Here is a 26,267-nt window from a genome sequence, read left to right on the forward strand (position 1 = left end):
TTGAAGGAGTTAGGCAAGACAGATGTGAGATAAAGGGAAGAAAAAGATGATGATATAAGAAATCTATATTTCTATTCTGACTGTGTCTCATAGGTAGAGACTAGCCTTCATCACTTAACAGCGGCCTGAGAATCTATCCTCATCTAGCATAGGATGCTAGAGACCTCATGTGCACTCGCCTGTATGGATGGAGATTGAAGGCAAACATAAGGTGGTTATGACAAGAGCCAAATGCAGACTTCCAACATTGTCAACTTCCAAAAGGAGTGAGATATACAGTCACAAGGTCTGGAATTTAGTGTGGTAAAACCTGATATATGAATCATTGAATTAATATTGCTAGATTTTATTTTAGAGTAAACTTTGTAGCTATGATAAGGAAGCACAATCTCTGAAGACTCAGTCATTTTTCAGATGGTATTCCATCATAAAGTACAGATGACTATGCTTTAAAATTTGTTATCTAGTGTCTTGTGTGACAGCAGTCATTGAAACGGAGTTAACATATTCATTTTCCTTTATGAAAAATTTAATTGCAACATAACAGTATGTATAATATGGAATGAAGATATGATAACTCCAAGAATAATAGAAAATAACACTTTCCAGCCTGGCCAACCTGGTAACATCGTGAAACCCCATCTCTGCTAAAAATACAAAAATTAGCTGGCCGTGGTGGTGGACACCTGTAATCCCAGCTACTCGGGAGGCTGAGGCAGGAAAACTGCATGAACCTGGGAGGCGGAGGTTGTGGTGGGCCGGGATTGTGCCACTGCACTCCAGCCTGCTCAACAGAGTGAGACTTTGTCTCAAAACAAACAACAACAAAAAACAAAAAATGAAACAAAAAAACACTTTCAAGTTGTTTGGCTGTGTCAGAGATACTGTTATGTGTAATCTCATTTCATCTTCAGAACCCTTTTTCAGGTAGGTCTTATATCCTGATTTGTACATGCAGAAACTGAAATCAGAGATGAGAACTAACATGGTCAATGACACACCAAAAGGAAGAAAGTCAGAATTAAGCTTTAATTGTGTGACACTTTCCATGACTCCCCATTATAATTCATCAATATCTGTGATTTCTATGTATACTAACATTTATTGATCAAGAAGAATGATAATAAGAGATGATCTGAATAAATTTGGGGCCAAGCAAGGTGGCTCGTGTCTGTAATCCCAGCCCTCTGGGAGGCTGAGGCAGATGGATTGCTTGAGTCCAGGAGTTCATGATCATCATGGGCAACATGACAAAACCCTGTCTCTACAAAACAACAACAACAACAACACCAACAACAGCCAAATAAAATAAAATGAAATAAAATAAAATAAAATAAAATCCTACAAAAATTTGGCTAGTCATGGTGGCATGTGCCTGTAGTTCCACTACTCAGGAGGCTGAGGTGGGAGGATGCTTGAGACTGGGAGGTTGAAGCTTCAGACAGCTGTCATTGCACCTCTGCACTCCAGCCTGTGTGACAGAGCAAGACTCTGTCTCAACAAACAAGCAAACAACAACAACCAAACAACTTTGGTGCAAAAACAGATGAGAGCCTGTAATCCCAGCATTTGAGGCTGAGGTGGGAGGATCACCTGAAGTCAGGTATTTCAAAACCAGCCTGGCCTATATGGTGAAACCCTGTCTCTGGTAATAATAATAAAAAAATTAGCTGGGTGTGTGCCTGTAATCCCAGCGACTTGAGAGGCTGGGGCAGGAGAATCACTGGAACGAGAATCACCTGGTAGGTTCCAGTGAGCCGAGATTGTGCCACTGCACTCCAGCTTGGCCAACAGAGCTAGACTCTGTCTCAAAAAACAAAACAAAACGAAACAGAAACAAATAAACGAACAAATAGATGAGAGATGTTTATATAAAGTGGCAATATTTAGTGGGTGTTTGTTATGTGACAAAATTATGTTAAAACACTTTGAACATACAATCTCACATATATCTCAGATCAAGGCTTTGAAAAAAAGCATGGTTTAATTTAATAAAGAAAGGTTTTTAATAAAAACAATAGATTGCTCAGTATGTACAAGACAATTCAACATTTTCATTTATGGCTATTTCATATTCTGTGGAAAGAGCTTTGGTTTGTCTTAAGCTTTATTACATACATTAAATATTACAATTAAGTACACAACATTAAATAAAGAGGTCAGGGTTTCCAATTTGTATACACAAGTGCATCTTAAGAAAATGCCAAATTTCTATGAAAAGATTAAGCTGTTGATTTAATATATTTTTGGATAGCCCTACTACTGTATATCAATTATATGTTAATGGAAATATCGCCAATAATATTTGAGTTATCACTAAAATAAATTGCCTAGAAATTTAAAATTAATAATTAAAAGTTAGTGACAATAAACTCAATAAAATAGAGAAAAATTATCTTGAAATAATATTGGATATTAGAATATATATGTATATATATATATATATTTTGTTTTGAGACGGAGTCTCGCTCTGTTGCCCAGGCTGGAGTGCAGTGGTGCAATCTCGGCTCACTGCAAGCTCCACCTCCCGGGTTCACGCCATTCTCCTGCCTCAGCCTCCCGAATAGCTGGGACTATAGGCGCCCGCCACCACTCCCAGCTGATTTTTTTTCTTTTTTTTTTTTTTTGTATTTTTAGTAGAGACAGGGTTTCACCGTGTTAGCCAGGATGGTCTCCACCTCCTGACCTCATGATCCACCCGCCTTGGCCTCCCAAAGTGCTAGGATTACAGGCATGAGCCACCACACCTGGTCTGGATATTAGAAAATATTTCTAAGGAAAATAGATATGCTTATATATCTGAAATTATCTGAACAGTTTTAAAAATTACATATATTATTTTACATGTACATAAAATGCTCTGGAATACAGATAACAATAGTCATTAGTTTAAAATAGCTCTGTTTTTAACTAGCGTGAATTCTGTTGTTGTTTTTGAAGGATATCACATTATGCAAGGCTATTTTATGCCGTATTCATATGCACAATTCAACAGTTCAATATCTTCCTCAAAGCAACGAAGGGTTATTAGCATCAGAAACCAGTAGAATATGAGAAATTTCCTACAAAAGGCATAATTTTTTCCCAGTAGCATTTATGTGAAATAATATAATTCTATCACTATTTGAAGCTGTCCTGGATTGTAGTATAAAATTGTGCCCAATAATAAAATAAAAACAATTAGGAACACATAGTAGTTAGTGAGTTACAGTTATCAAAACTTTAACCCATGATCGTTGAAGATGAACTCTGAAAATATTTATTTACTATCTTAATCATTTATTTTACAGTGAGAATAGTGTTAAGATTCTAGATTTTTTTAATTTTTAATTTTTTAATTTTTAAGTTTTGGGGTACATAGTAGGTGTATGTATTTGTGAGGTACATGAGATGTTTTGATACAGGCATGCAATGTGAAAAAAGCACTTCAAGAAAATGGGGTATTAATCCCCTCAAGCATTTATCCTTTGAGTCACAATCCAAATACACTTTTTAAGTTATTTTAAAATGTACAGTTAAGTTAGTATTAACTATACTCACCCTATTGGACTATCAAATAGTAGGTCTTATTCCTTCTTTCTATTTCTTTTACTAATTAACCATCCTTACCACCCCCCACCCCACTACACTTCCCATCATCTGGTTACCATTCTTCTATTATCTATGTCCTTGAGTTCAATTGTTTTGATTTTTAGATCCCACAAATAAGTGAGAACATGTGATGTTTGTCTTTCTATGCCTGGCTTATTTCACTTAACACAATGATCTCCAGTTCCATCCATGCTGTTGCAAATGACTGGATCTCATTCTTTTTAGGGCTGAATAGTACCCAACTGTGTATATTTTCTTTATCCATTTCATCTGTCGATGGACACTTAGGTTGCTTCCAAATCTTAGTTATTGTAACAGTGCTGCAACAAACATAGGAGTGCAGAGATCTCTTTGTTGTACTGACTTCCTTTCTTTTGGGTATATGCCAAGGAGTGGGATTGTTGGATCATAGAGTAGCTAGACTTTTAGCTTTTTAGATGAATCTCCAAACTGTTCTCCATTGCTATTTTACTATTTTACCTCCCCACTCAGAGTGTACAAAGGTTCCCTTTTCTATACATCCTTGTCAGCATTTCTTATTGCATAGTTTCTGGATATGAGTCATTTTAATCAGAGTGAGAAGATATCTCATTGTAGTTTTCATTTGCATTTATCTGATGATCCATGATGTTGAGCACCTCTTCATATATCTGTTTGCCATTTGTATATCTTCTTTTGAGAAATGTGTATTCAAATCTTTTGCCCATTTTTTGATTAGATAATTATATTTTTTTCTATGGAATTATTTGAGCTCCATATATATTCTGGTTAATCCCTTGTCAGATAGGTAGTTTACAAATATTTTCTCCCATTCTGTTGGTTGTCTCATCACTTTGTTGATTGTAACCTTTGATGTGCAGAAGGCTTTTAATTTGATGTGATCCCACTTGTCTACATTTGCTTTAGTTGCCTGTGCTTGTGGGGTATTGCTCAAAAAATTATGCCCAGGCCAATGTCCTGGAGATTTCCTCCAATGATTTCTTGTAGTAGATTCATAATTTGAGGTCTTAGATTTAAGTCTTCAATACATTTTGATTGGATTTTTGTGTTTGGTGAGAGACGGGTCAAGTTTTGTTCTTCTGCATATGGATATCCAGTTTCCCCAGCGCCATTTATTGAACAGACTGTCTTTTCCCCATTGTATATTCTTGGCACTTTTGTTGAAAATGAGTTCACTGTAGTTGTGTGGATTTGTTTCTGGGTTCTCTATTCTGTTCCATGGGTCTATGTATCTGTGTGTACACCAGTATCATGATGTTTTGATTACTATAGCTCTATAGTATCATTTGAAGTCAGGTAATGTGATTTGTCCAGTTTTATTCTTTTTGCTTTGGCTATTATGAGTCTTTTGTGGTTCCATATAAATTTTAGAAAGTTTTTTCTATTTCTGTGAAAAATGCCAGTAAATTTTGATAGCGATTGCACTGAATCTGTAGATTTCTTTGGGTAATATGGACATTTTAAAAATATTGATTCTTCCAATCCATGAACATGCAATATTTTTGATGTCCATTTCTTGATGTCCTCTTAAATTTCTTTCATCAGTGTTCATACAGTTTTCATTATAGATACATTTCACTTCTTTGGTTAATTCCTAGGTATTTAATTTTATGTGCAGCTATTGCAAATGGGATAGTTTTTATTTTTCACATTCTTCACCATTGACATATAAAAATGCTACTGATTTTTGTATGTTGATTTTGTATCTTGCAACTTTACTGAATTTATCAGTTCTAACAGTTTTCTTGTGAAGTCTCTAAGTTTTTCCAAATATATGACCATATCATCTAAAAACAAGGATAATTTGACTTCTTCCTTTCCAATTTGGATGTCATTTAGATCTTTCTCTTGTCTAATTGTTCTAGTTGGTACTTCCATTGTTAAGTTGAATAACAGTGGTGACAGTGGGCATCCTTGTAGTGTTCCAGATCTTAGAGGAAACACTTTCAATTTTTCTACATTCAGTATGACACTAGCTGTAGGTCTGTCACATACGGCTTCTATTATTTTGACATATATTCCTTCTATTCCCAGTTTTTTTGAGTGTTTTTATCATCAATGGATGTTAAATTTTATCAAATGCTCTTTCAGCATCAATTGAAATGATCATATGGTTTTTATGCTTCATTTTGTTGATATGATGTATCACATTGATTTTGTATGTTGACCCAGGGGAAAATCCCACTTTGTCATGATGAATAATCTGTCGAATGTATTGTTGAATTTGGTTGTTAGTATTTTGCTGATGATTTCTGCATCAATATTCATCAGATACTTTTTTTTTGATGTTTCTTTGTTTTAGGTATCAAAGTAACACTGGCCTCATAGAATGAGCTTGGAAGTATTCTTTCCTCGTCTATATTTTGAATTAGTTTGAGTAGGACTGGGATTAGCTCTTCTTTAAATGTTTGGTAGAATGCAGCAGTGAAGCCATCAGGTTCCAAGCTTTTCTTTATGGAGGATTTTTATTATGGCTTTCACCTCATTACTTGTTATTGGTCTGGTCAGGTTTTGGATTTCTTCCTGTACCATGCTGTTTTGGTTACTATAGCTCTGTAGTATAATTTGAAGTCGGGTAATGTGATTTGTCCAGTTTTGTTCTTTTTGCTTAGGACAGCTTTGGCTATTCTGAGTCTTTTGGGGTTCCATATAAATTTTAGAAAGTTTTTTCTATTTATGTGAAAAATGTCATTAAATTTTGTTTATGTTAGGTTGTTTGTGTATAGGAATTTGTCCATTTCTTCTAGATTTTAGAATTTATTGGCATATAGTTGCTCATCAGTATCAGTTGTAATGTCTCTTTCTTCATTTATAACTGTATTTACTTGTATCTTCTTTCTTAGTCTGTCCAAAGCTTTGTAAATTTTAACTTTTTAATAAAGCAACTTGTTTCATTGACCTTTTGTATTTTTGTATTAAATTTCATTTATTTCTGCTCTGTTCTCCATTATTTATTTTCTTCTACTAATTTTGTGTTTGGTTTGCTCTTGCTTTTCCATTCTTTATGATTTATCATTAGATTGCACATTTGAAGTTTTTCCTGTTTTTTTGATGTAGGCTCCTATAGCTATAAACTTCCCTCTTAGTACTGCTTTTGCTGTATCCCATAGGTTTTTGTATTTTGTGCTTCCATTATCATTTGTTTCAAGAAGTTTTTAAATTTCCTTCTGAATTTCTTCATTGACACACTGGTCATTCAGGAGCATATTGTTTAATTTCCATGTATTTTTATACTTTCAAAAATTCCTCATTATTAATTTCTAGTTTTGTTGCATTGTGGTCAGAGAGGATGCTTGATATTAATTTTTTAAATATTTTAACACTTGTTTTGTAACATAGTATATAATATATCCTTGAAAATGATCCCTGTGCTGAGGAAAAGAATGTGTATTCTGCAGCCATTGGATGAAATGTTCTATAAATATCTACCAGATCCATTAGATCTATAGTGCAGATTATGTCTGAAGTTTCTTTGTTGATTTTCTGTCTGAAACATTTGTCCAATGCTGAAAGTTGGGTGTTGAAGTCTCCAGCTGTTACCGTAATGGGACCTCTCTCTTCAGCTCTAATAATATTTCCATTATGTATCTGGGTGCTCCTATGTTGGGTGCATATATATTTAAATTATTATATCCTCCTGCAGAATTTACACATTTGTCATTATATATTAACCTTCTTTGTCTTTTCTTATAGTTTTTGTTTTGAAATCTATTTTGTTTGACATAAGTATAGAGACTCCTGCTTTTTTTGTTGTTTTTGGTTTCAGCTGGCATGGAATATCATTTTCAGTCTATGTGAGTCTTTATAGATGAAGCTTGTTTCTTGTAGGCAACAGATCAATGGGTCTTGTTTTTTTCATCCATTCAGCCAGTCTATGTCTTTTGATTGGAGAGTTTAGTCCATTTATATTCAATGTTATTATTCATAAGTTAGGACTTACTATTACCATTTTGTTGTTTGCTGGTTGTTTTGTGGTCTTCTCTTCCTTCTTTCTATCCTTCCTGTCTTCCTTTAGTGAGGGTGATTTTCTCTGGTGATATGATTTAGTTTCTTGCTTTGTATTTTTTTGTCTCCACTGTATTTTTTTTTGTTTTGTTTTAGTCTTGCAGATAACATCACATAACCCATTATTTTAAACTGATAATAATTGAACACTATTTGCACAAACTAACAAACAAGCAAAAAGAAAACTAATAAAAACTCTATGCCTTAACTTTGTCCCCCCACTTCATAACATTTTGTTGTTTCAATTTATATCTTCTTGTATTGACTCCGTTGAAAAGTTGTTGTAGTTATATTTTTTGATTACTTCATTGTTTAATCTTTCTACTTAGGATAAGAGTAAGTGGTACACACCACCATTACAGTGTTATAATATTCTGTGTTCTCCTGTGTACTTCCTATTACCAGTGAGTTTTGTACCTTCAGGTAATTACTAATTGCTCATCAATGTCATTTTCTTTCTGATTTAAGTACTTCCTTTAGCATTCCTTATAGGACAGATCTGGTGTTGATGAAATCCCTCAGCTTTTGTTTATATGGGAAAGTTTTTATTTATCCTTCATGCTTGAAGGATATTTTCTCCAAATATACAATTCTAGGGTAAAATATTTTTTTAATATCAGCACTTTAAATATGCCATGCCATTCTCTGCTGGCCTGTAATGCTTCCACTTAAAAGTCTTCTGCCAGACGTATTGGAGTCCCATCATATGTTACTTGTTTGTTTTCTCTTAATGGTTTTTAGGATCCTTTCTTTCACCCATGCCCCTCTCTCCTGACCTGTAAGGTTTCCACTTAAAAGTCTTCTGCCAGACGTAGTGGAGCTCCATTGTATGTTATTCATTTTCTCTTACTGCTTTGTAGGATCTCTTCTTTTATCCTTGACCATTGGGAGTTTCAGTATTAAATGCCTTGAGGTATTAAATGCCTGTGCTATTATTTGGACCCAACAAGTCTCAGAGGCTTACCAAAGCCCTTGATGTAGTACCTTCTTTGGGGAAATCTTTTGTGTTCTATAACCTTCCTGTGGTTAGATATTGATATTTTTCTCTAGGTTTAGGAAGTTTCTATTACCCCTTTGCATAAACTTTCTATCCCTATCTCTTTCTCTTCCTCCTTTTAAAGGACAATAACTCTTGAGTTTCATTTTGAGGCTATTTTCTAGATCATGTAGGCATGCTTCATTTTTTTTTATTCTTTTTTTCTCCTCTGTGTATTTTCAAGTAGCTTGTCTTCAAGCTGACTATTTCTTCTGCTTCATCAATTCTGCTATTAAAGGACTCTAATGCATTCTTCAATATGCCTGCTGCATTTTTCAGCTCCAGAATTTGATTCTTTGTAATTATTTCAATCTCTGTTAGATTTATCTGATAGAATTATGAATTCCAACTCTGTGTTATCTTGTTTTTTTGTTTCCTCAACACAACTATTTTGAATTCTCTGTCTGAAAGTTCACATATTTCTATTTCTCCAGGATTGGTCTCTGGTGTCTTATTTAGTTCATTCAGTGAGGTCATGCTTTCCCGGATGGTGTTAATGCGAGTAGATGTTCTTCAGTGTCTGGGTATTAAAGAGTTAGGTATTTATTGCAGTCTTCACTGTTTGGGCTTATTTGTATCCATCCTACTTAGGAAGGCTTTCCGGATATTTGAAAAACCTTGGGTGTTGTGATCTAAGTTGTATTTGCTTTAGAGGGACCCAAAGCCCAGTAATGTTGAGGTTCTTGCAGACTCCTAGAGGTACTGCCTTGATAGTCTTGGACAGGATCTGGGAAAATTATCTGTATTACCAGGCAGAGTCTTGTTCTCTTCCCTTACTTTCTCCCAAACACAGTCTCACTCTATTTTCTGACCCACATAAAGCTGGGAGAAGAGTGACACAAGCACTCCTATGGCCATCAGCAGTATGGCTGTGCTGTATTAGACCTCAAGCCACCACAGCACAGAGTCTCACCTAGGGCCTGTTGTAACCTCTCCCTGGCTACTGCCTATGCTCGCTCAAGGTTTTAGGGCTCTATAATCAGCAGGAGGCAAAGCCAGTCAGGCCTGCATCCTTCCCTTCAGGGAAGTGAGGACCCACAGGTGCTATCTAGGAGTCAGAGACTAGAGGTCTAAAACCTTAGAAGTCTACCTGGTGTTCTATGGTACTGTGGCTGATCTGGCACTCAGACCACAAGATGCAGTTCTTCCCCCTCTTCCCTCCCATTTCCAAAGGCAGAGGAGCCTCGCCCTGTAGCCACCACCACCCCAGACCACAAGGAGTACTGCCAGACTACAACAATGTTTCCCTGAGGCTGAGGTGCTCTTAAGTCAGCTTGTGGTGAATGCTGCCTGGCCTGCACTCACATTTCAGGACAGTGACCCACAGCAGGTCCAGAAATGGCATGCAAGAGTCAGGTCCTGGATTGGGAGACCCTAAGAGCCCAAATCATGCTTTAACCCCGTGCCTGTGCTATTATTTGGACCCAGCAAAGTATCAAAGGCTTATCAAAGCTCTTGATGTAGTACCTGGGTATCACTCTGGATTATTCAGGGCCCAAGGGCTCTTTAGTTAGCCAGTGATGAATGCTGCCAGGACTGGGTCCTTTCATGAAAGCCAGTGTGTTCTCATCTGGCCCTGAGTTTGTCTCTTATAGAAACACTATTTGGGAGATAGGACATGGAACAAGATCCTCACAACTCTAACAGTTGCCCTACCTTGCTGTGGCTGAGCTAGTATCCAAGTCCTCCCTACTCTTTCCTTTCCCCTCATCAATCAGAAGAAAGAAGTCTCTTTTGGAGCCACAAGCTGTGCAGGCTGGGGTTAGGGGAGGGCTGATGACAGCACTCCTTTGGCCACCCCAGCTGGTGTATCCTTATGTTACATTCCTCCCCACCCCACACCAGTCCACTGTCTCTTGGCCCAGTTCAGCTCTGGGACTCTCCTAAGAGTTGCAGTACCTATGGCCTAAACTTCCTTTCAAGTTTACTGGAAGACACAGAGCACTTTGGTCCTCACTGGTGAGGTTTGCAGGCACTCAAGTTTGTACCGCTGGGATCGGTGATTTCTTTCTGGCTAGGGCTGGTTTAAGTGGTGCCTCTGTGGGTGGGTGTCAGCTAAATTAGGTCTTGTTTTCCTCTCTGCTCTAACAGGTCAGCACTGAGTTCACTGGCTCAAAATTGCTATTGTCTCTCTCCCCCAGCTCCCAGAGAAGCTCTCTACACCATGTCAAGGCTGCTGAGGGTGGCGGAGGTTTGGTGGTGTTTTTCAGGACTGTTTTTTTCTATCTCTTCAGTGACTCTTTCAGCAATAAGAAGTTAAAACCACGTACTATGACTGTTTACCTGATTTTTGGTTCTCATGAAGATTGTGTGTGGGTGTGGGTGTGTGTATATATACATAGTTGTTAACTTGGTGTCCTTGCAGGGTTGGAGAGACAATTGGTGGAGCCTTCTATTCCACCATTTTGCTCCCCTCCCACACCTCTAGATTGTTTTATATAGCGTGGGCTTTCAAACATTTTGGTAGCACACATTATACGAAGTAATTTTTTACATATATGTATTTTAACAAAAACCAGTAAATAGTTTTGGTGTTTACTGAACATTATATTTTAATTAGTTTAAAATAAGTAATATCAGATTATAAACAAGTTTTAAAAACAAAGTTTCTTCTGACTTTTCAATTATATTTGATTAAACAGAAATATAATTTAAATTCCTATGAGAGTGCCAGCCACACAGTTTAACAGAATCCTGAAGCCCTTGCATGGGCATGCACTATGCAGAGTGAGAGACCACAGTTCAAATCCTGCCACTGCCACTTACTCCCTGTGTGACCTTGTGCAAACCCCTGAATTTTCCTGAGCCTCAGTTTCCTGATCTACAACCCTATGAAAATGATTGGACTTAAATCATGGGATTTTTTTTTTTGGTAAAATAAAATTCTTTATTATTATTATTATTATTATTATTATTATACTTTAAGTTTTAGGGTACATGTGCACAATGTGCAGGTTTGTTACATATGTATCCATGTGCCATGTTGGTGTGCTACACCCATTAACTCGTCATTTAGCATTAGGTATATTTTGAGATAAATTGTAGATGCATTTTCATAGATTGCCTTAACAATATCTCCCACCCCACAGACTCATCTATAATATGATTGTGAATCCTTCTCCATCGAGAGAGTGCCTAATTCCTCTCATGTTGGATTTGGGTGACCTTATAATTTGTTTGTAACCAATATACTGTGGCAGAAGTGAGAAATGTGTGACTTCCAAGACTATGTCAGAGTAGACCAGGTAGTGTCTGTCTGGCCTGATTCTTTCGAAATGTTCTCTGTGGAGAAAGCCTGCTGCCACAAGAGAGAGTAGACTGCTCTGAGATAGCCATACTGGAGAGGCTTCATATAGGGGTTCCAAAAACAGCTCCACCTGAGCTTACAGCCCACAGCCAAGACTGAATGCCAGCCACTTAAGTGAGCCATGTTGGCTTCTCAGCAAAGTTGAACCTCCTCATAACTACAACTACTAGCAACACTAGTAGCAACATCTGATACAAGCACATTAGAGATTCCAAGTGATACCCATTTGGCCAAGCCTTACTCAAACTTCTGATCCACAAAATCAGAAGTGAGAGAAAATTATTGGTTTGTGCCATTATATTATGGGGTCATTTATTATGCAGTAATAATAGCAGAAGATAAATTGAGATAGTTATGTATATGGTGATTTAAATGTTATTAGCATATTGCTGGTTGGGCAGTGAATGCTACTCATGAACTCTTAATCATTTATTCCATGGGGAGGAAGGTCTTCTAACATACCACAGTTGGACTTTTCAAGTCCTTTACTTTTTCTCCCATGGGAAGTGAAGAGGTATCTGATTGGTAACTATGGGGACACAAAAAATTAAATACACTTCCTAACCACTCCTTTTTTTCTTTTCAGAAAGGACCGCCCCAAAGGACCATGGGTTCACCATTGTCCCCTCAGTCAAGGTTATCTTAGCATGTCTTCTCACACAGGCGGGGGGGAGCTGTAAGTCGCATGCTACTTGGGACTGTGTTGAGTATGTTTATCTAATTATTGAGCTCAGTATAAGAGCATTCACTTGCCTATACATTTAAGTCACATGGTATTTTATCCCCATTTTTTTTGTCTTATCTAGTGATTGAGAACTTAGACAAAAATAAAAGAATGTTGTTAATTGAGATCCTCCTCTTTGAAAAATCTAAAAGGATGAAGATATTTGCTAAATACATTGCCATGTTGTTGGATGAAATTATTAGTTTTTACTACACAATATCTATGATATTTCACTATTTTTGACCTATATATTTTAGTTTCATCAAAACTTGACTGATACATGCATAATGGAAATTTTGTTTAGTTTAGTTTTGTTTTATACTTCCCAAGACTCCATCAGGTGTCAACTAATTGGTTAAGATCATTTTTCTGTTGAAAATATTAGCTGTTAAATTTCATCCTTACTTGAAGTTGTTTCCCAAAATATGGCTTGAAGACTAACAATATGACACCAACTGATGAGTTTATTTAATATGCATTCCTATGCCCTGGGCTACACATACTAAATCAACTTCAAGAAGTGGGAATCTAGAATCTGCACTTTGATAGTCTTCCCAAGTGATTCTTATGGAAAGTACAATCCCAAGCTACTTTCCATGATAGGAATAATATGATCTCATTAAAGTTCAATCAAACCTTAGGTATTATACTTTACGGAGGCAACAAGATAAACTATGCTTCTAGTGTGACTTGACCATTCTCATATGTAGTTTCATTTTTAAGCTGTATTATGTGAAGCCATACTGTAAATTTGTAATATGACAAAGTAAAATTTGTAAATTTGTACTGTAAATTTGTAATATGGCAAGGTAAAAAGTAAAGTTTATTGGATATTTATAATATGATAAACATTAATATGCATTTGTAATGTACTCATCTTCCTTATAACAAGAGGGTAAATATCAACATTTTAAAGATGAAAAAATTCATATTAAAAATTCATGTTAAAAAGAGTTCAAATAACGCTGGTAATGTTATCTGGACTCTTTGAACTCAATTTTGTCATGCTGAGGCATCATAAATGGCAGAGCTGAGATTCAAAACTAGATTTACTTTACTTCAAAGTTCAGCTCAACCATTTGATTTGTGAATTACGCTATTCAAGAAACTCGAAATATTAGGGGAAAAGAAGCGTACTGGAGTATAGAAAAATAAGTCGAGGATGTTAAAATATATTTGGAGAAATATAATAGAAATACAATGGACTTAATTTCTTTAATTGACTGGATTAAACTTGTGCAGAAAAGCATATTTGAGTTTCTATAATTGTTTTTTGCAAAGAAACCAAGTGAGATTTTCTTAAAACAAGATGTGTTTTTTAATATACTCCATAGGAAACAAAAGCTTTAAGATTATTTTTCACAGTTACTACAGAATAAATATCTGTGTGTAGTTTGGGGTGGCCTGGGGCATAGATCCAAGAATAAAATATAACAGCTTTCTTGTTACTTGATGACATTTTATTACTAAAATAACTGAATATAATTTATCTTTCATTCTCTGCATAATATATAACGTAACATTCATTAAATGCAGAGTAAAAACTATCTTTGAGATGATAACTTTTAAGAATTTTACAGTAAGCTGAAAAATAATTAGAAAACAGCATCAGAAATATGAAGGTATGATAAAGTCTAAGGGCATGAAAGGAAACACTTTTGAGTGATCTAATCTAAATAAATGTGCAAAATTGAAACAAAACAATCCTCTATAGTTTCAGATATCTGATTGTATTTTTTAAATTTCACATAAATTTAATTCTTTTCAGATTTGGCAACTGTGTCATAGTAACATACATTATTTTCTGTTAAAAAATATATTAAAGCAAACTATAACTTTTATCTGGGTTGCAGAAGATTATGATTGCCATTCACATTTTATAAATTTGATTTTCAACTTGTATATATAAAATAAGTATATCAAAATTGTACAACAATTATCAAATAATCTCTTAAAATGCCATTACGAGGAGAAAATGAGATAAAAAAGGGTAACATACATGATAACACAGTCTTTCAAAAGGAAAGTAATGAATTGACTAGGGAAATTACTTTTTTGGTGAATTTATGGGTTTAGCATGTTGTTAAATATAACATGATGGGATGGACTGATGAGAAGTGTACTATGGACAAACATTTCTTTTTCTCTTTTTTTTTAAGTATCAAATCAAAGTTATATTGAGGTGTATGAATACTTTAGAAATTGGACTCTTTACTTAAATAAAGTTAATAATGAAAAAAGTTTAAAGGAGGTTTCTCTTCAACATTGAGTAGAGAAAAGCAATGTAATAGCCTAATTTTATAATCTTCACTTATGTGAAATTGCCAATTCTATCATTTCAATATTTCACCATCTTTTCCTTTCTCTTTTGTTTGTATTTGAAGTTCATATGAATAGTTGTGAAATATAATAGTAATTAAAATCCATGAAGTATAGTGAAACATATAGCAATGTTTCATTAATTTCTAAGTAAGTTGAATGCATTCTGGTTAAAGGTCATCTCAATGCAGTAATTTGTTTGTACTTATTTCTCTACATTAGATTCTAAATTATATGAAAGGAGAACCCACACTTCTACTGCAGAAAGACAATTTCTAAAGGGTAAAGCACTGAATGACAGACAGACTTTTTTGAATTTAAATTCCTTTTTTGCTTTAGTTTCAATAAAACTTTATTTACCAAAACAGGCTGGAGGCCAAATTTGCCCTATGGACTGTAGTTTGTTGACACCTGTCTAAGTAGAAACACATTAAATAAATTTGAGGTAAATCTTCTTTGCAAATCCCAACGCTCATCACTCACCTCAGTGTTTTCTAAATATACAATCATTTCTTTAATAAACTGAAATTGCTGAGGTTTAAATCAAATGTACTGGTTTGTAAATCTTTATTCCTGTTTTTATAATGGCAATATTGTTTGTCCTAGCACTTTTCTCATGGTCAGTGAATTTGCAAAGGCCAGATACTCACACGGCAGGGGTTAAAACTGCAATAACATACTTTATAGATTCAACGTATAACAAAAGTCTAGTTAAGCAACGCTAGTAATACCAATTGCCTAAACGTTTGTGACTTAATAAAGAACATCTTTAAATATTTCACATTGATATTCTCCCTCCCGCCAAAGTTGTAAAGCTGACATTGTGTTAGTTACCTTTTTAAAAATCAAACCATTTATTTGATCCTACAAGTTACTAGGTAAATTGGAGACTAATTTGAGATTTAATGATATGGAAAATACTGCCATTGCATGGTAATGGAAACCATTACCTATTGAGATGCGGTTACCTTATCGCCTTCAGTGAACGTGAAGCCATCCACAGCTCTTTTCCAAGTGATTTCCGGAATAGGCTCCCCTTCCGCATCACATACGAGTGTGACTTGACCATTCTCATGTGTAGTTTCATTTTTAAGCTGTATTATGTGAGGCTGTACTGTAAAGAATATATATATTACTCAATCGGTATTGGAGGAAAATATTACTTCTCAGAAAAAAGTCATGATAGGTATTTAAGTCTATTATAGTATAGTATGATATTATTAGCTTTGTAGAATTACAGTGGCCTGCTTTGCTTTACAGATGTGCCAGGATAGTTGAATAGTACAGGAAAAAAAATTTAGGAAGTAAAACTCATCTGTTATTATTATACAAAATAACCTGAGGTGGCTTAGAAACCAACATCCAAATTATAATTTGTTTCAAAATTTTGCCAATTTAAAAGCCATCTCATTATATGTATTTTCCTATCTTAAAGCCACAAAATCAAAATTTCTTCCTTTAAAGGCACATGTATATGGGTGCATATGTGTGCACATATATGTATATACACACACACATACACATGAATATATTTATACAGACACATGCACACGCAGTTGGTTTAATTCTCTCTTAAGCTTTAACAATTTCCCCAAAGAAGTAAATGATGATATATCCTGAAAATGTAGTAAGTAGAATCGTATAAAATTTTGAAACATTTACTAAGTAAATATATTTACATGTTACTTATATATATTATTCCACTTGATTTATTTTGACTTCAGTTTACTTAACAATATACTAGACAATATAACTAATTTTTAATCATAAATTGTATAAAAAGAAAAGCATTATGTCTAATTTTAATTATCTTAATATTAAAATATGTCCCCCCATAAACTTACATAGTTCCAGAGAGCTTTATTTTTTGAAATCTGTGTTATCTGTATTTCCTAAATTTTTGCTTGTTTAGATATAAAATGGATACAATCAAGTACTCATTATTTCAGTGAGTTACTTTTTATATATTTTATACATTTAACCAAGAAACACAAATAAGTTGTTCTTAAGCTCAGAAAATAACATTCTTGGTACCAGAAAAACAGCATACAGAATTTTTAACAATTCACTCTTTATTTCATTAACTTTAATAGATTTAGTTATATTCCCACAATATGCATACAATTTTGTGTCAGGAGCAACAAAAGTTTGTTGAATGTTACTACACAAAAGGGATTATAACAATAACATAACGTAAAATTTTCATGTATTATTTTCTACTTGAAAGGATGAAAATATCAGAAGTGTAAAAAAATCTCTTTTTTCTTTTTCACTGCAATCCTGATAAAAAGGATGTAACTACTATTTCAGATAAGTACATTGAGGCAGATTAAGACCATCTATCCTTTGGAATAATCTCACACAATACTATTTCTAATATGATTAATTTTATACTGAGTCATACTTATTTAATTTTGTAGGTTTTATAGAAAAAACATTTTCAAGTGGGGAACACTGCTAGAACAAGTTAGGGACTTTCTATAATTTCTAAAAATGTTAAGTATATTTACTCTTCCCTCACGTGAACAATCTTCTCCAGGCTCTTAGCTTGGCCTACTTCTGATCCTTAGATTTTTGTGTTAACCTCACCTAAACACATTATCCTTCTGAGTAACTTTCCAATACTATGCTATCCAAAACAATACTTCTCTTTATTCAATGCTACCTGATTTATCCATTTTCACTCTAAAAACATCTCTACTTTTAAAATTGTATTTTTTATTTTAATAAATTTTGGTATAGCTGTTTATTCTCCTTGTCACTCCACAAGCTCGAATATAAGCTTTATAAACATCTCTCTAGCTCAGAAAATGTTTCCAGCAGTGACTACAGGGCCAGTCCACAGAGGGCGTGTCCACGCAGGGATTATCATTCATCTCATGGTCAGTGTAAGGGGCACTCTGCACCTGTCAACTGCAAACACTGGTCCTTCTTATTTTAACAGATTTCTCCTTCCTTCCTTTTCCCTCTTTTTGTTGTGAAAGCATTTCAATAACAGTGTTTTTAAAGTTGGAGAAAACATATTAAATGTTAATAGGGCATATATTTTTTAGTGTTACACTATTTAAAGGGAAAACTTCTATTAGAAGCACCCACTGCCATCACTGTCTTTCTTCTTGTAAACACAACTGAAGCTACATCATTATGTTTTTGTAAAGTACTGGTTTTCTATGCTCTATGAGTTACCCAAATAAGATAATATGGCTCTTGGTAAATACGGAAGATATTTATCTTATATTTTCATTTAGTTAAATGAAAGCGAATATTTAAGTATAGTTATATGTCAATGTTTTTATACTGTAGCCTTAAAAACGTGCCCTTTTGAAATATATTGTAAGTAAAACTGATCCTAACGTGTCATTTAGAGACTTACAGAGATCCACCCTTACAGATACAGATGACAAACCCCAGTAGATGTAATTTAAATTAATTTTTTCCAGCTTCTGTAAGCATATCAGTGACTTACAAAAATTTGTATGTGTAATTTTATGTTATTCTTCAAATAATTCTATCTGGTAGCTGAAATTTAAAAACATATTACAGAGAAGAGGAAACGGATTTAATATGGAAAGTTTAAATAGTTCAAATGATTAGAGTAGAATTTGATTCTGATCTTCCAATAGACACAACAGTTTTAACCACTGTGCTATAATACTTACCAAAGACTTGGAGGAAAGCTTGCTTTTCATCTTCCCCTGCCTTATTTGTGGCCCTGCAGACATAAGGACCACCATCACTATTGATTATGTTCCTGACAGTGAGTTCTGTATTGCTCCCTTTCAATATGTACTTTTCATTTTCTTCAATGAGCTTGCCATTCCTAAAGAAGAAAAGAAAGGTTCATCCTCACAAATCTGACTTCATAATTTAGGAGATTATAATCAACTTTTTCATCTACAGGCATTGATGATTATATGGCTATCATCATTGAAAGACAAGGCTATATTCCAATCAAAAGTATATTTTTAGTAGCCTCAGAACTTAATTAATAAACAATAAAATTATACTTGAAATTTTTTTTGAATGTAGACACAAGAATAACATTTGAGCTATGTCAAAAACTTGACAGTTACCAGGCGAAAAGCCTATCAGTTCAATTTGTACTTTGAATATTGGCAAAAAAAAACAAACATCTTGTTTGCTGTTTTAAATACCATACACAATTAAATGTTGGTGAGACAATACATATTTATTATATATATTTATTTACTCCCTTCCTGGGACACATTTAAAATAATTTATGTAGAAAATTTCTTCAAAGAAGCTTCAAAGTAAATACAATGTAAATACATCATAAATGTGTATTACATATAAGTACTGCCAATAAAATAGTAAGATGAGAGAATTACATGAAAACACAATTAATTTAGAAACTATTTTGAATATGATAATTTTATTCTTTAATGAGGAAAATAAATTGTTTTCCTGTTTCCTCTTAGTCTCAAATAATTATCAATATTTTTAAGGTTTTTTTTTTCTCTACCGAAATACATCTCATTCTGCTCCATTCTCGTCTATGTTGTCCTTTAAAACCATGGCTTTCAAACATTTTTACTATAATCTACAGTAAGAAATATTTTCAATATATTAAATCTGAAATATTTCTATGATTTCCCTCAGTATTTGTGAAATCGTTTTATATTGTGTATTCTCCTCAGTTTCATTTTATTCATCTTTTTTCCTCTTTTCTCTTCTTTGCATCCCCTCCTGTATTTTTCTTATAATAGTATTTTGGATGACTGAATAGATTTTAAAACCATTAATGGAAAGTTCTGGAATTTGTCCATTGGGGTGGAGAGATTTGCCTGTCCATACAAGTTTAAATTTAAAAAAACTCTATAAATATTATTAAAACTATTTTCTAAAATAAAATCAAACATTTCTCTGATACACTAAACAGTTCCTTCCAGTGAATTCTGGTTCTACTTTCCAGAAACCACTAACACATATATGAACATAATCTTTATATGTCTATGCTCAATAGAATTTATTGTTCCAGTTTCTTACGACATCTCTAAATGTACCATGAAGTACACAACATTTCTTAAGAGGAGTGGAAGATTGCAAACTTAGGATTCATAAAATAATAACAAATGGGTCGGGTGTGGTGGCTCACGCCTGTAATCCCAGCACCTTGGGAGGCAGAGGCGTGTGGATCACTTGAGGTTAGGAGTTCGAGACCAGCCTGGCCAACACAGTGAAACTCCATCTCTACTAAAAATACAAAGATTAGCCAGGCGTGGTAGCAGGCGCCTGTAATCCCAGCTACTCTGGAGGGATGCTGAGGCAGGTTGCAGTGAGCTGAGATCACACCACTACACTCCAGCCTGGGCCACAGAGTGAGACTGTGTCCGGAAAAGAAAAATAATAATAATAATAAATGCATATATAGTATCGTTTATATATATTTTTGATATTATTACTAATGCAATCTTTACAACAGGTATAAAAATGACATTTCAGAGTTTTTGTCTAGAATTTAATATGTAGATAGGGCTTTCATCATAATTAGTGATACAATATATTTCTCAATATCTTCAATGAAAATTATTCATTTGTTTCCTAATAATAATAATAATAGCACGGTAGAGGTTTCAGCACTCACAATTAGCCCATAAATGTGCATTTTCCCTCTGCTTACTCATTCAAAATCAGAGAGCTACAGTATATGTATATCTCTACTCCTCAATTCACAAATAAAAAGACAGGCTTACCCATTAATAAAAGCAGTGGGTTAATTAAGTTCCAATGTTCTTTCTAACAAAGAGGGATATCTCCTTACTTCATATAAAACATTGTGCTAAATGTTTTTGATGCATAGCAAATTAGTTTCCACCCATCATGAGGAATCTATAATCTGGTTGGCATTAATAGAGGTTAATGCAGATTCCATTAGTGGACTTACAACTTTTTTGTGCGGAAGGTGATCTGTTATAACGGGAGATATGACAAGGAAGATGGTTGTACTACTCTGGGAATTTTCATGAGAAAATAAAAATCCTTGATTTGGCCTTTGAAGTAGAGGGGCAAAACTTGAACATATTTAGAGAATATAAATGTGTACAGATTACATTCACTTTAAATGCTCAATAGGAAATATAATTAAGCCATTATAAATAAGGGAATATTACTAATACCTTATTACTCCCTCCCAATAAATACCTTATTACTCCCTCCCAATAAAGTCAGATAGAAATGCTCCTATTGCTATTCACAATCCATGTCTGTGAAATGTCAATGTCTAAAAATCACTCCAAGGGATTCTGACACATGCATTAAGCCCATTCTTTGAAACTCAAACCACTTCTCTAAGCGCCCCCTTTTTCAGGTACAAAAATACAGGGGTCGGGATTACAGAATTAATGTAAACACTAAAGAATTGAATGATAATTTCATTTTGAACAATACTGTAGTACCATAAACTATATGCTCCCAGTTTAAACAACAAAAACACTGGCTATACATATAAAACAATAGTTTTCAAACATTAGCCAACTGGTTGCATATGACAGTGGCATATGAGTACCTCCATCGCTGACTGCCTGAAGAGAGTTTTCAGGCTGCAGCTGGGGGAGGGAGAGAACACGAACAGAGTCAGGCAATGTATCTGGGTTGGAAGACAGTGTGCAGTTGGGGGAGGTGAAAGCGACTAGAAGGTGCAGGTTAGATAATGTGAGAGAACAGAGCTCCACAAGCAACAGAGCTATAGATATCTGCAGAGGGTTCCCAACAAATCTTTAACTGAGTATTGATCAATGAGTGTATAGCAGTAAGGCCTTCTGAGATGAGGAAAAGAACCATTAGAAAATATAAAGTACAATAATTCCAGAAGCTAACACAGCACCAGGAATAATCTGCAACTCAACCATCCAGAGTAAAAAGATATCCTAAAACACAGGACTTAAGTCACGTCCTTAGAATAATATTGCATCAGTAATGGAACCAGATTAACCCTAGACTGAAGGTGGTTTGGATCCACCTAAAAGAGTCTAAATGGAAGCTCTCTCTCAAATAAAACTTTTTCCAAGTCACTTAACTGCATCTATAAAACAAAGTAAAATAATACAAAAATATTCAGCACCCCAAAACACAAAATTCTGAATGTCTGGAACCCAATTAAAATTCTTGGCTGGGTGTGGTGGCTCACACCTGTAATCCTATCACTTTGGGAGGCCGAGGCCGGCAGGGCAGATCACAAGGTCAGGAGTTACAGACCAGCCTGGCCAATATGGTGAATCCAGTTTCTACAAAAAGTACAAAATAATTAGCTGGGCGTGGTGGTGGGCGCCTGTAGTCGCAGCAACTTGGGAGGTTGAAGCAAGAGAATCACTTGAATCTGGGAGATGGAGGTTGCAGTGAGCCAAGATCACACCACTGCACTCCAGCCTGGACAACAGGGCTAGACTTTGTCTCAAAAATAAATAAATAAATAAAAATTCCCAGGATACGGCCAGGTGTAGTGACTCACACCTGTAATCCCAGCACTTTGGGATGCCAAGGCAGGTGGATCACCTGAGGTCAGGAGTTCAAGACCAGCCTGGCTAACATAGCAAAACCCCATCTCTACTAAAAATCCAAAAATTAGCCATGTGGTGGCAGGTGCCTGTTTTCCCAGCTACTCGAAGGCTGAGGCAGGAGAATTGCCTGAACCAGAGAGGTAGAGGTTGCAGTAGGTCAAGATCGCACCACTGCACTCTCCAGCCTGGGCGACGGAGTGAGATTCTGTCTCAAAATATATACATATATATATCCAGGATAGTAAATAAACACGAAAATATGACCCAGAGGAAGGAGAAAAATTGCCAGGCACAGTGGCTCACGCCTGTATCCCCAGCACTTTGGGAGGCCGAGGCAGGAGGATTTCTTGAAGCCAGGATTTGAAGATCAACCCCGGCAACACACTGAAACCACTTCTCTAAATAGTAATAAAAAGTTAATTGGGCATTGTGGCACATGTCTATAATCCCAGCTACTGGGGATGCTGAAACAGGAAGATCACTTGAGCCCGAGAGTTGGAGGTTGCAGTGAGTGCCACTGCACTCCCGCCCAGGTGGCAGAGCCAGAATCTGCCTCCAAAAAATAAATAAAACAAGAGGGAGAAAAATCAATCAGTTACAAAATATAGGTATGATACAGAGGGTAGGTGAGTAGATGCCTATTAAAACAACTATTAGAAATATATTCCAATATTTTCAAGGAAGTAAAACATAAGAATGGTAAGAGAGGCATGGAGGACATACAAAACATCTCCTTGAAACTCTCAGAGAAGAAAAATAAAATGATGAGAAATACTCTGATGGGATTAAAAACGTTAGATATTACAGTAGAAAAGATTAGTAAACTTGACATAGTTACCTAACTTAGTTCACTTGAAGACATAGCAAAATGAAAAACAGAAAAAGACTGAAACAAAGTTCTATATGGTATCATTTTTTCCATCCTTAAACAAAACTCTTAAATAATAATTTTCATAGTATTGATCTATGTGAATAAATGTTTAAACACATAATACTAGAGCTTCAAAAATATGAAGCAAAACAGAGAGAACTGAATATAAAAATAGACACATTTAAAAATAAAGTTGGAGAAGAATTGTTACAAAAAAATATAGAAGACTTCACCAATACTATCAAGGGAGTTGATCTATTTAATATTAGGGATTTCTCCATACAATAATAGTGGAATACACATACTATAATTTAAGACTCAATAAAGTTAAATAAATTGAAACCATTAAAAAGTCTATTTCCTGATAAGTATAGAATTTAGTTAAAAATCAACAGCAGTAATATTTATGAAATATACCCAAATACCTAGACACAAATCAGCATACTTCTAAATGAATAGTATTAAAAATGACATGAGAATTAAAAAAAAAATTTAACCCCCCCCAAAGTGGAAATATGACATATCAAAATTAGCAGGGTGCAATTATAGCCATATTTAGAGAGGAAAAACAGATGCTTATATTAGAAAGAATAAATGATTAGAATCAATGACATGAGTCCACCTTAAGCAATGAAAAATGGAAGAGAAAATTAAAGACAAAGTAAACAGTAGGAAAATAACAATAAAAATAAAACCAGAAATTAATGAAATAGAGAATAGGAAACAAAGAAGAAATAATTGAAGCCAAAAGCAGATGCACTGAAATTGGTATGTGCATAAACCTAAATCTAGAATAATCAGGATAAAAAAGACAGTAGAACAAACAACCAGTTATGAGGTTATCAAGATGAGAGAGGGAAGAATACTACAGAAAACATGCAAATTGAAGTATAAAAAAGGAATACTATGAATGACTTAATGCCAGTAAATGTCATTTAAAATAAATGGACAAATTCCTGGAATTGCATAAATCATCTAAGCTCACTAAAGAAAATTACCTGAATAGCCTTATTTCTATGAAAAATATTATTGAATTTGTACTTAAATGTGAACTTAAGAAAAATTATGAGACAGATGGTTTCACTGGGAATTTTTCCAGATATTTAAGTAAGAAATAATAAACATTATATAAAAGTTATATTGGAAAACAGAAGAGGAAGGCTGGGCACGGTGGCTCACTCCTGTAATCCCAGCACTTTGGGAGGCCGAGGCGGGCGGATCACGAGGTCCAGAGATCGAGACCATCCTGGCTAACACGGTGAAACCCTGTCTCTACTAAAAATACAAAAAATTAGCCGGGCGAGGTGGCAGGCGCCTGTAGTCCCAGCTACGCGGGAGGCTGAGGCAGGAGAATGGCGTGAACCCCGTGGGGCAGAGCCTGCAGTGGGCCGAGATCGCGCCACTGCACTCCAGCCTGGGTGAAAGAGCGAGACTCCTTCTCAAAAAAAAAAAAAAAAAAAAGAAAGAAAGAAAAGAAAACAGAAGAGGAAGAAATACTTCACTACTCATTCTATGAGACTAGTAATGCCCTGACCCCTAACAAGTCAAGAACAAGAAAATGATGGAACAATATAACGATGAATATAAAAAATTCTTAACAAATTATTGACACATTGATTCCAGCAATGCATAAAAAGGATAATGCAGTCATGCATTGCCTAACCACAGAGGTATGTTCTAAGAAATATGTCCTTAGTCAATTTTCTAGCTCTGTTTACATCATAGAGTATACTTACACAAACCAAGATGGTATATAGCCTATTACACACCTAAACTATATGGTATGGCCTATTTCTCCTAGGCTGCAAGCTTGTACGGCATGTTACTATACTGAATACTGGAAGAGATTGTAACATAATAGTAAATATCTGTGTATCTAAACATATCAAAACCTAGAAAAGGTACAGTAAAAAATACGGTGTAAAAGTTTCTTTGCTAGGCGCGGTGGCTCACACCTGTAATCCTAGCACTTTGGGAGGCCGAGGCGGGCTAATCACAAGGAGTGTGAGACCAGCCTCACCAACATGGTGAAACTCGTCTTTACTAAAAATACAAAAATTAGCCGGGCATGGTGGCACGCACCTGTAGTCCCAGCTACTCAGGAGGCTGAGGCAGGAGAATCACTTGAATCCAGGAGGCAGAAGTTGCAGTGAGCCAAGATTGCACCACTGCACTCCAGCCTGGGTGACAGAGTGAGACTCTGTCTCCCAAAAAAAAAAAAAAAAAAAAAAAAAAAAATTAATGGTATACATATGTAGGACATTTCCTGTTGTAAATGGAGCTTCCAGGAGTAGAAATTCTTCTGGGTGACTCAGTGAGTAAGTGGTGAGTGATTGTGAAGGCCTGGGACATTACTGTATAGTACTCTAGACTTTATAAACACTGTATACTTAAGCAACACTAAACATTTTCTTTCTTCAATAATAAATTCACCTTAGCTTTTTTTACTTTATATACTCTTAAAAATTTTAAACTTTTGACTCTTTTTTAATAACAGCTTAAAGTACAAACACATTGTATAGCTGTACAAAATATTTTCTTTATTGTTTATTTTATAAGGATATATATTTTTTCTTGTTTAAGTTTTTATCACTAAATTTTTTTTTTAAAAAAGGAAGACACCCACATTAGCCTCGGCCCATTCAGGGTCAGGATCATCAATATCAATGTCTTCCACCTCCACATCTCATCCCACTACAAGGTCTTCTGGGGCAATAACAGGCATGGAGCTGTCATCTCCTAGGATAACAATCCTTTCTTCTGGAATATTACCTAAAGAAACTGCCTGAGGCTGTTTTACAGTTAACTTCTCTCTTTTATAAGTAGAAGGACTACACTCTAAAATAATGATTAAAAGTATACTATAGTAAATATATAAACCAGTAACATATTTATCA

At 34.9% G+C, this 26,267-nt stretch overlaps 1 protein-coding gene across 5 annotated transcripts in view; it reads right to left on the minus strand.

The window, feature by feature from the left end:
- Positions 1–26,267, minus strand: part of NCAM2 (neural cell adhesion molecule 2) — a 574,592-nt gene that overhangs the window by 185,783 nt on the left and 362,542 nt on the right. For all 5 annotated transcript variants that reach the window (XM_032175135.2, XM_032175137.2, XM_032175139.2 and 2 more), the window contains 2 exons: positions 18,642–18,802; positions 15,951–16,096 (listed from right to left, as the gene is read on the minus strand). In XM_032175135.2, the coding sequence (XP_032031026.1) occupies positions 15,951–16,096; positions 18,642–18,802 (307 nt within the window). The remainder of the gene's footprint in view (positions 1–15,950; positions 16,097–18,641; positions 18,803–26,267) is intronic.

The sequence above is a fragment of the Hylobates moloch genome, unplaced genomic scaffold (assembly GCF_009828535.3).
Source record: "Hylobates moloch isolate HMO894 unplaced genomic scaffold, HMol_V3 SCAFFOLD_14, whole genome shotgun sequence".
NCBI classification, from domain to species: Eukaryota; Metazoa; Chordata; class Mammalia; order Primates; family Hylobatidae; genus Hylobates; species Hylobates moloch.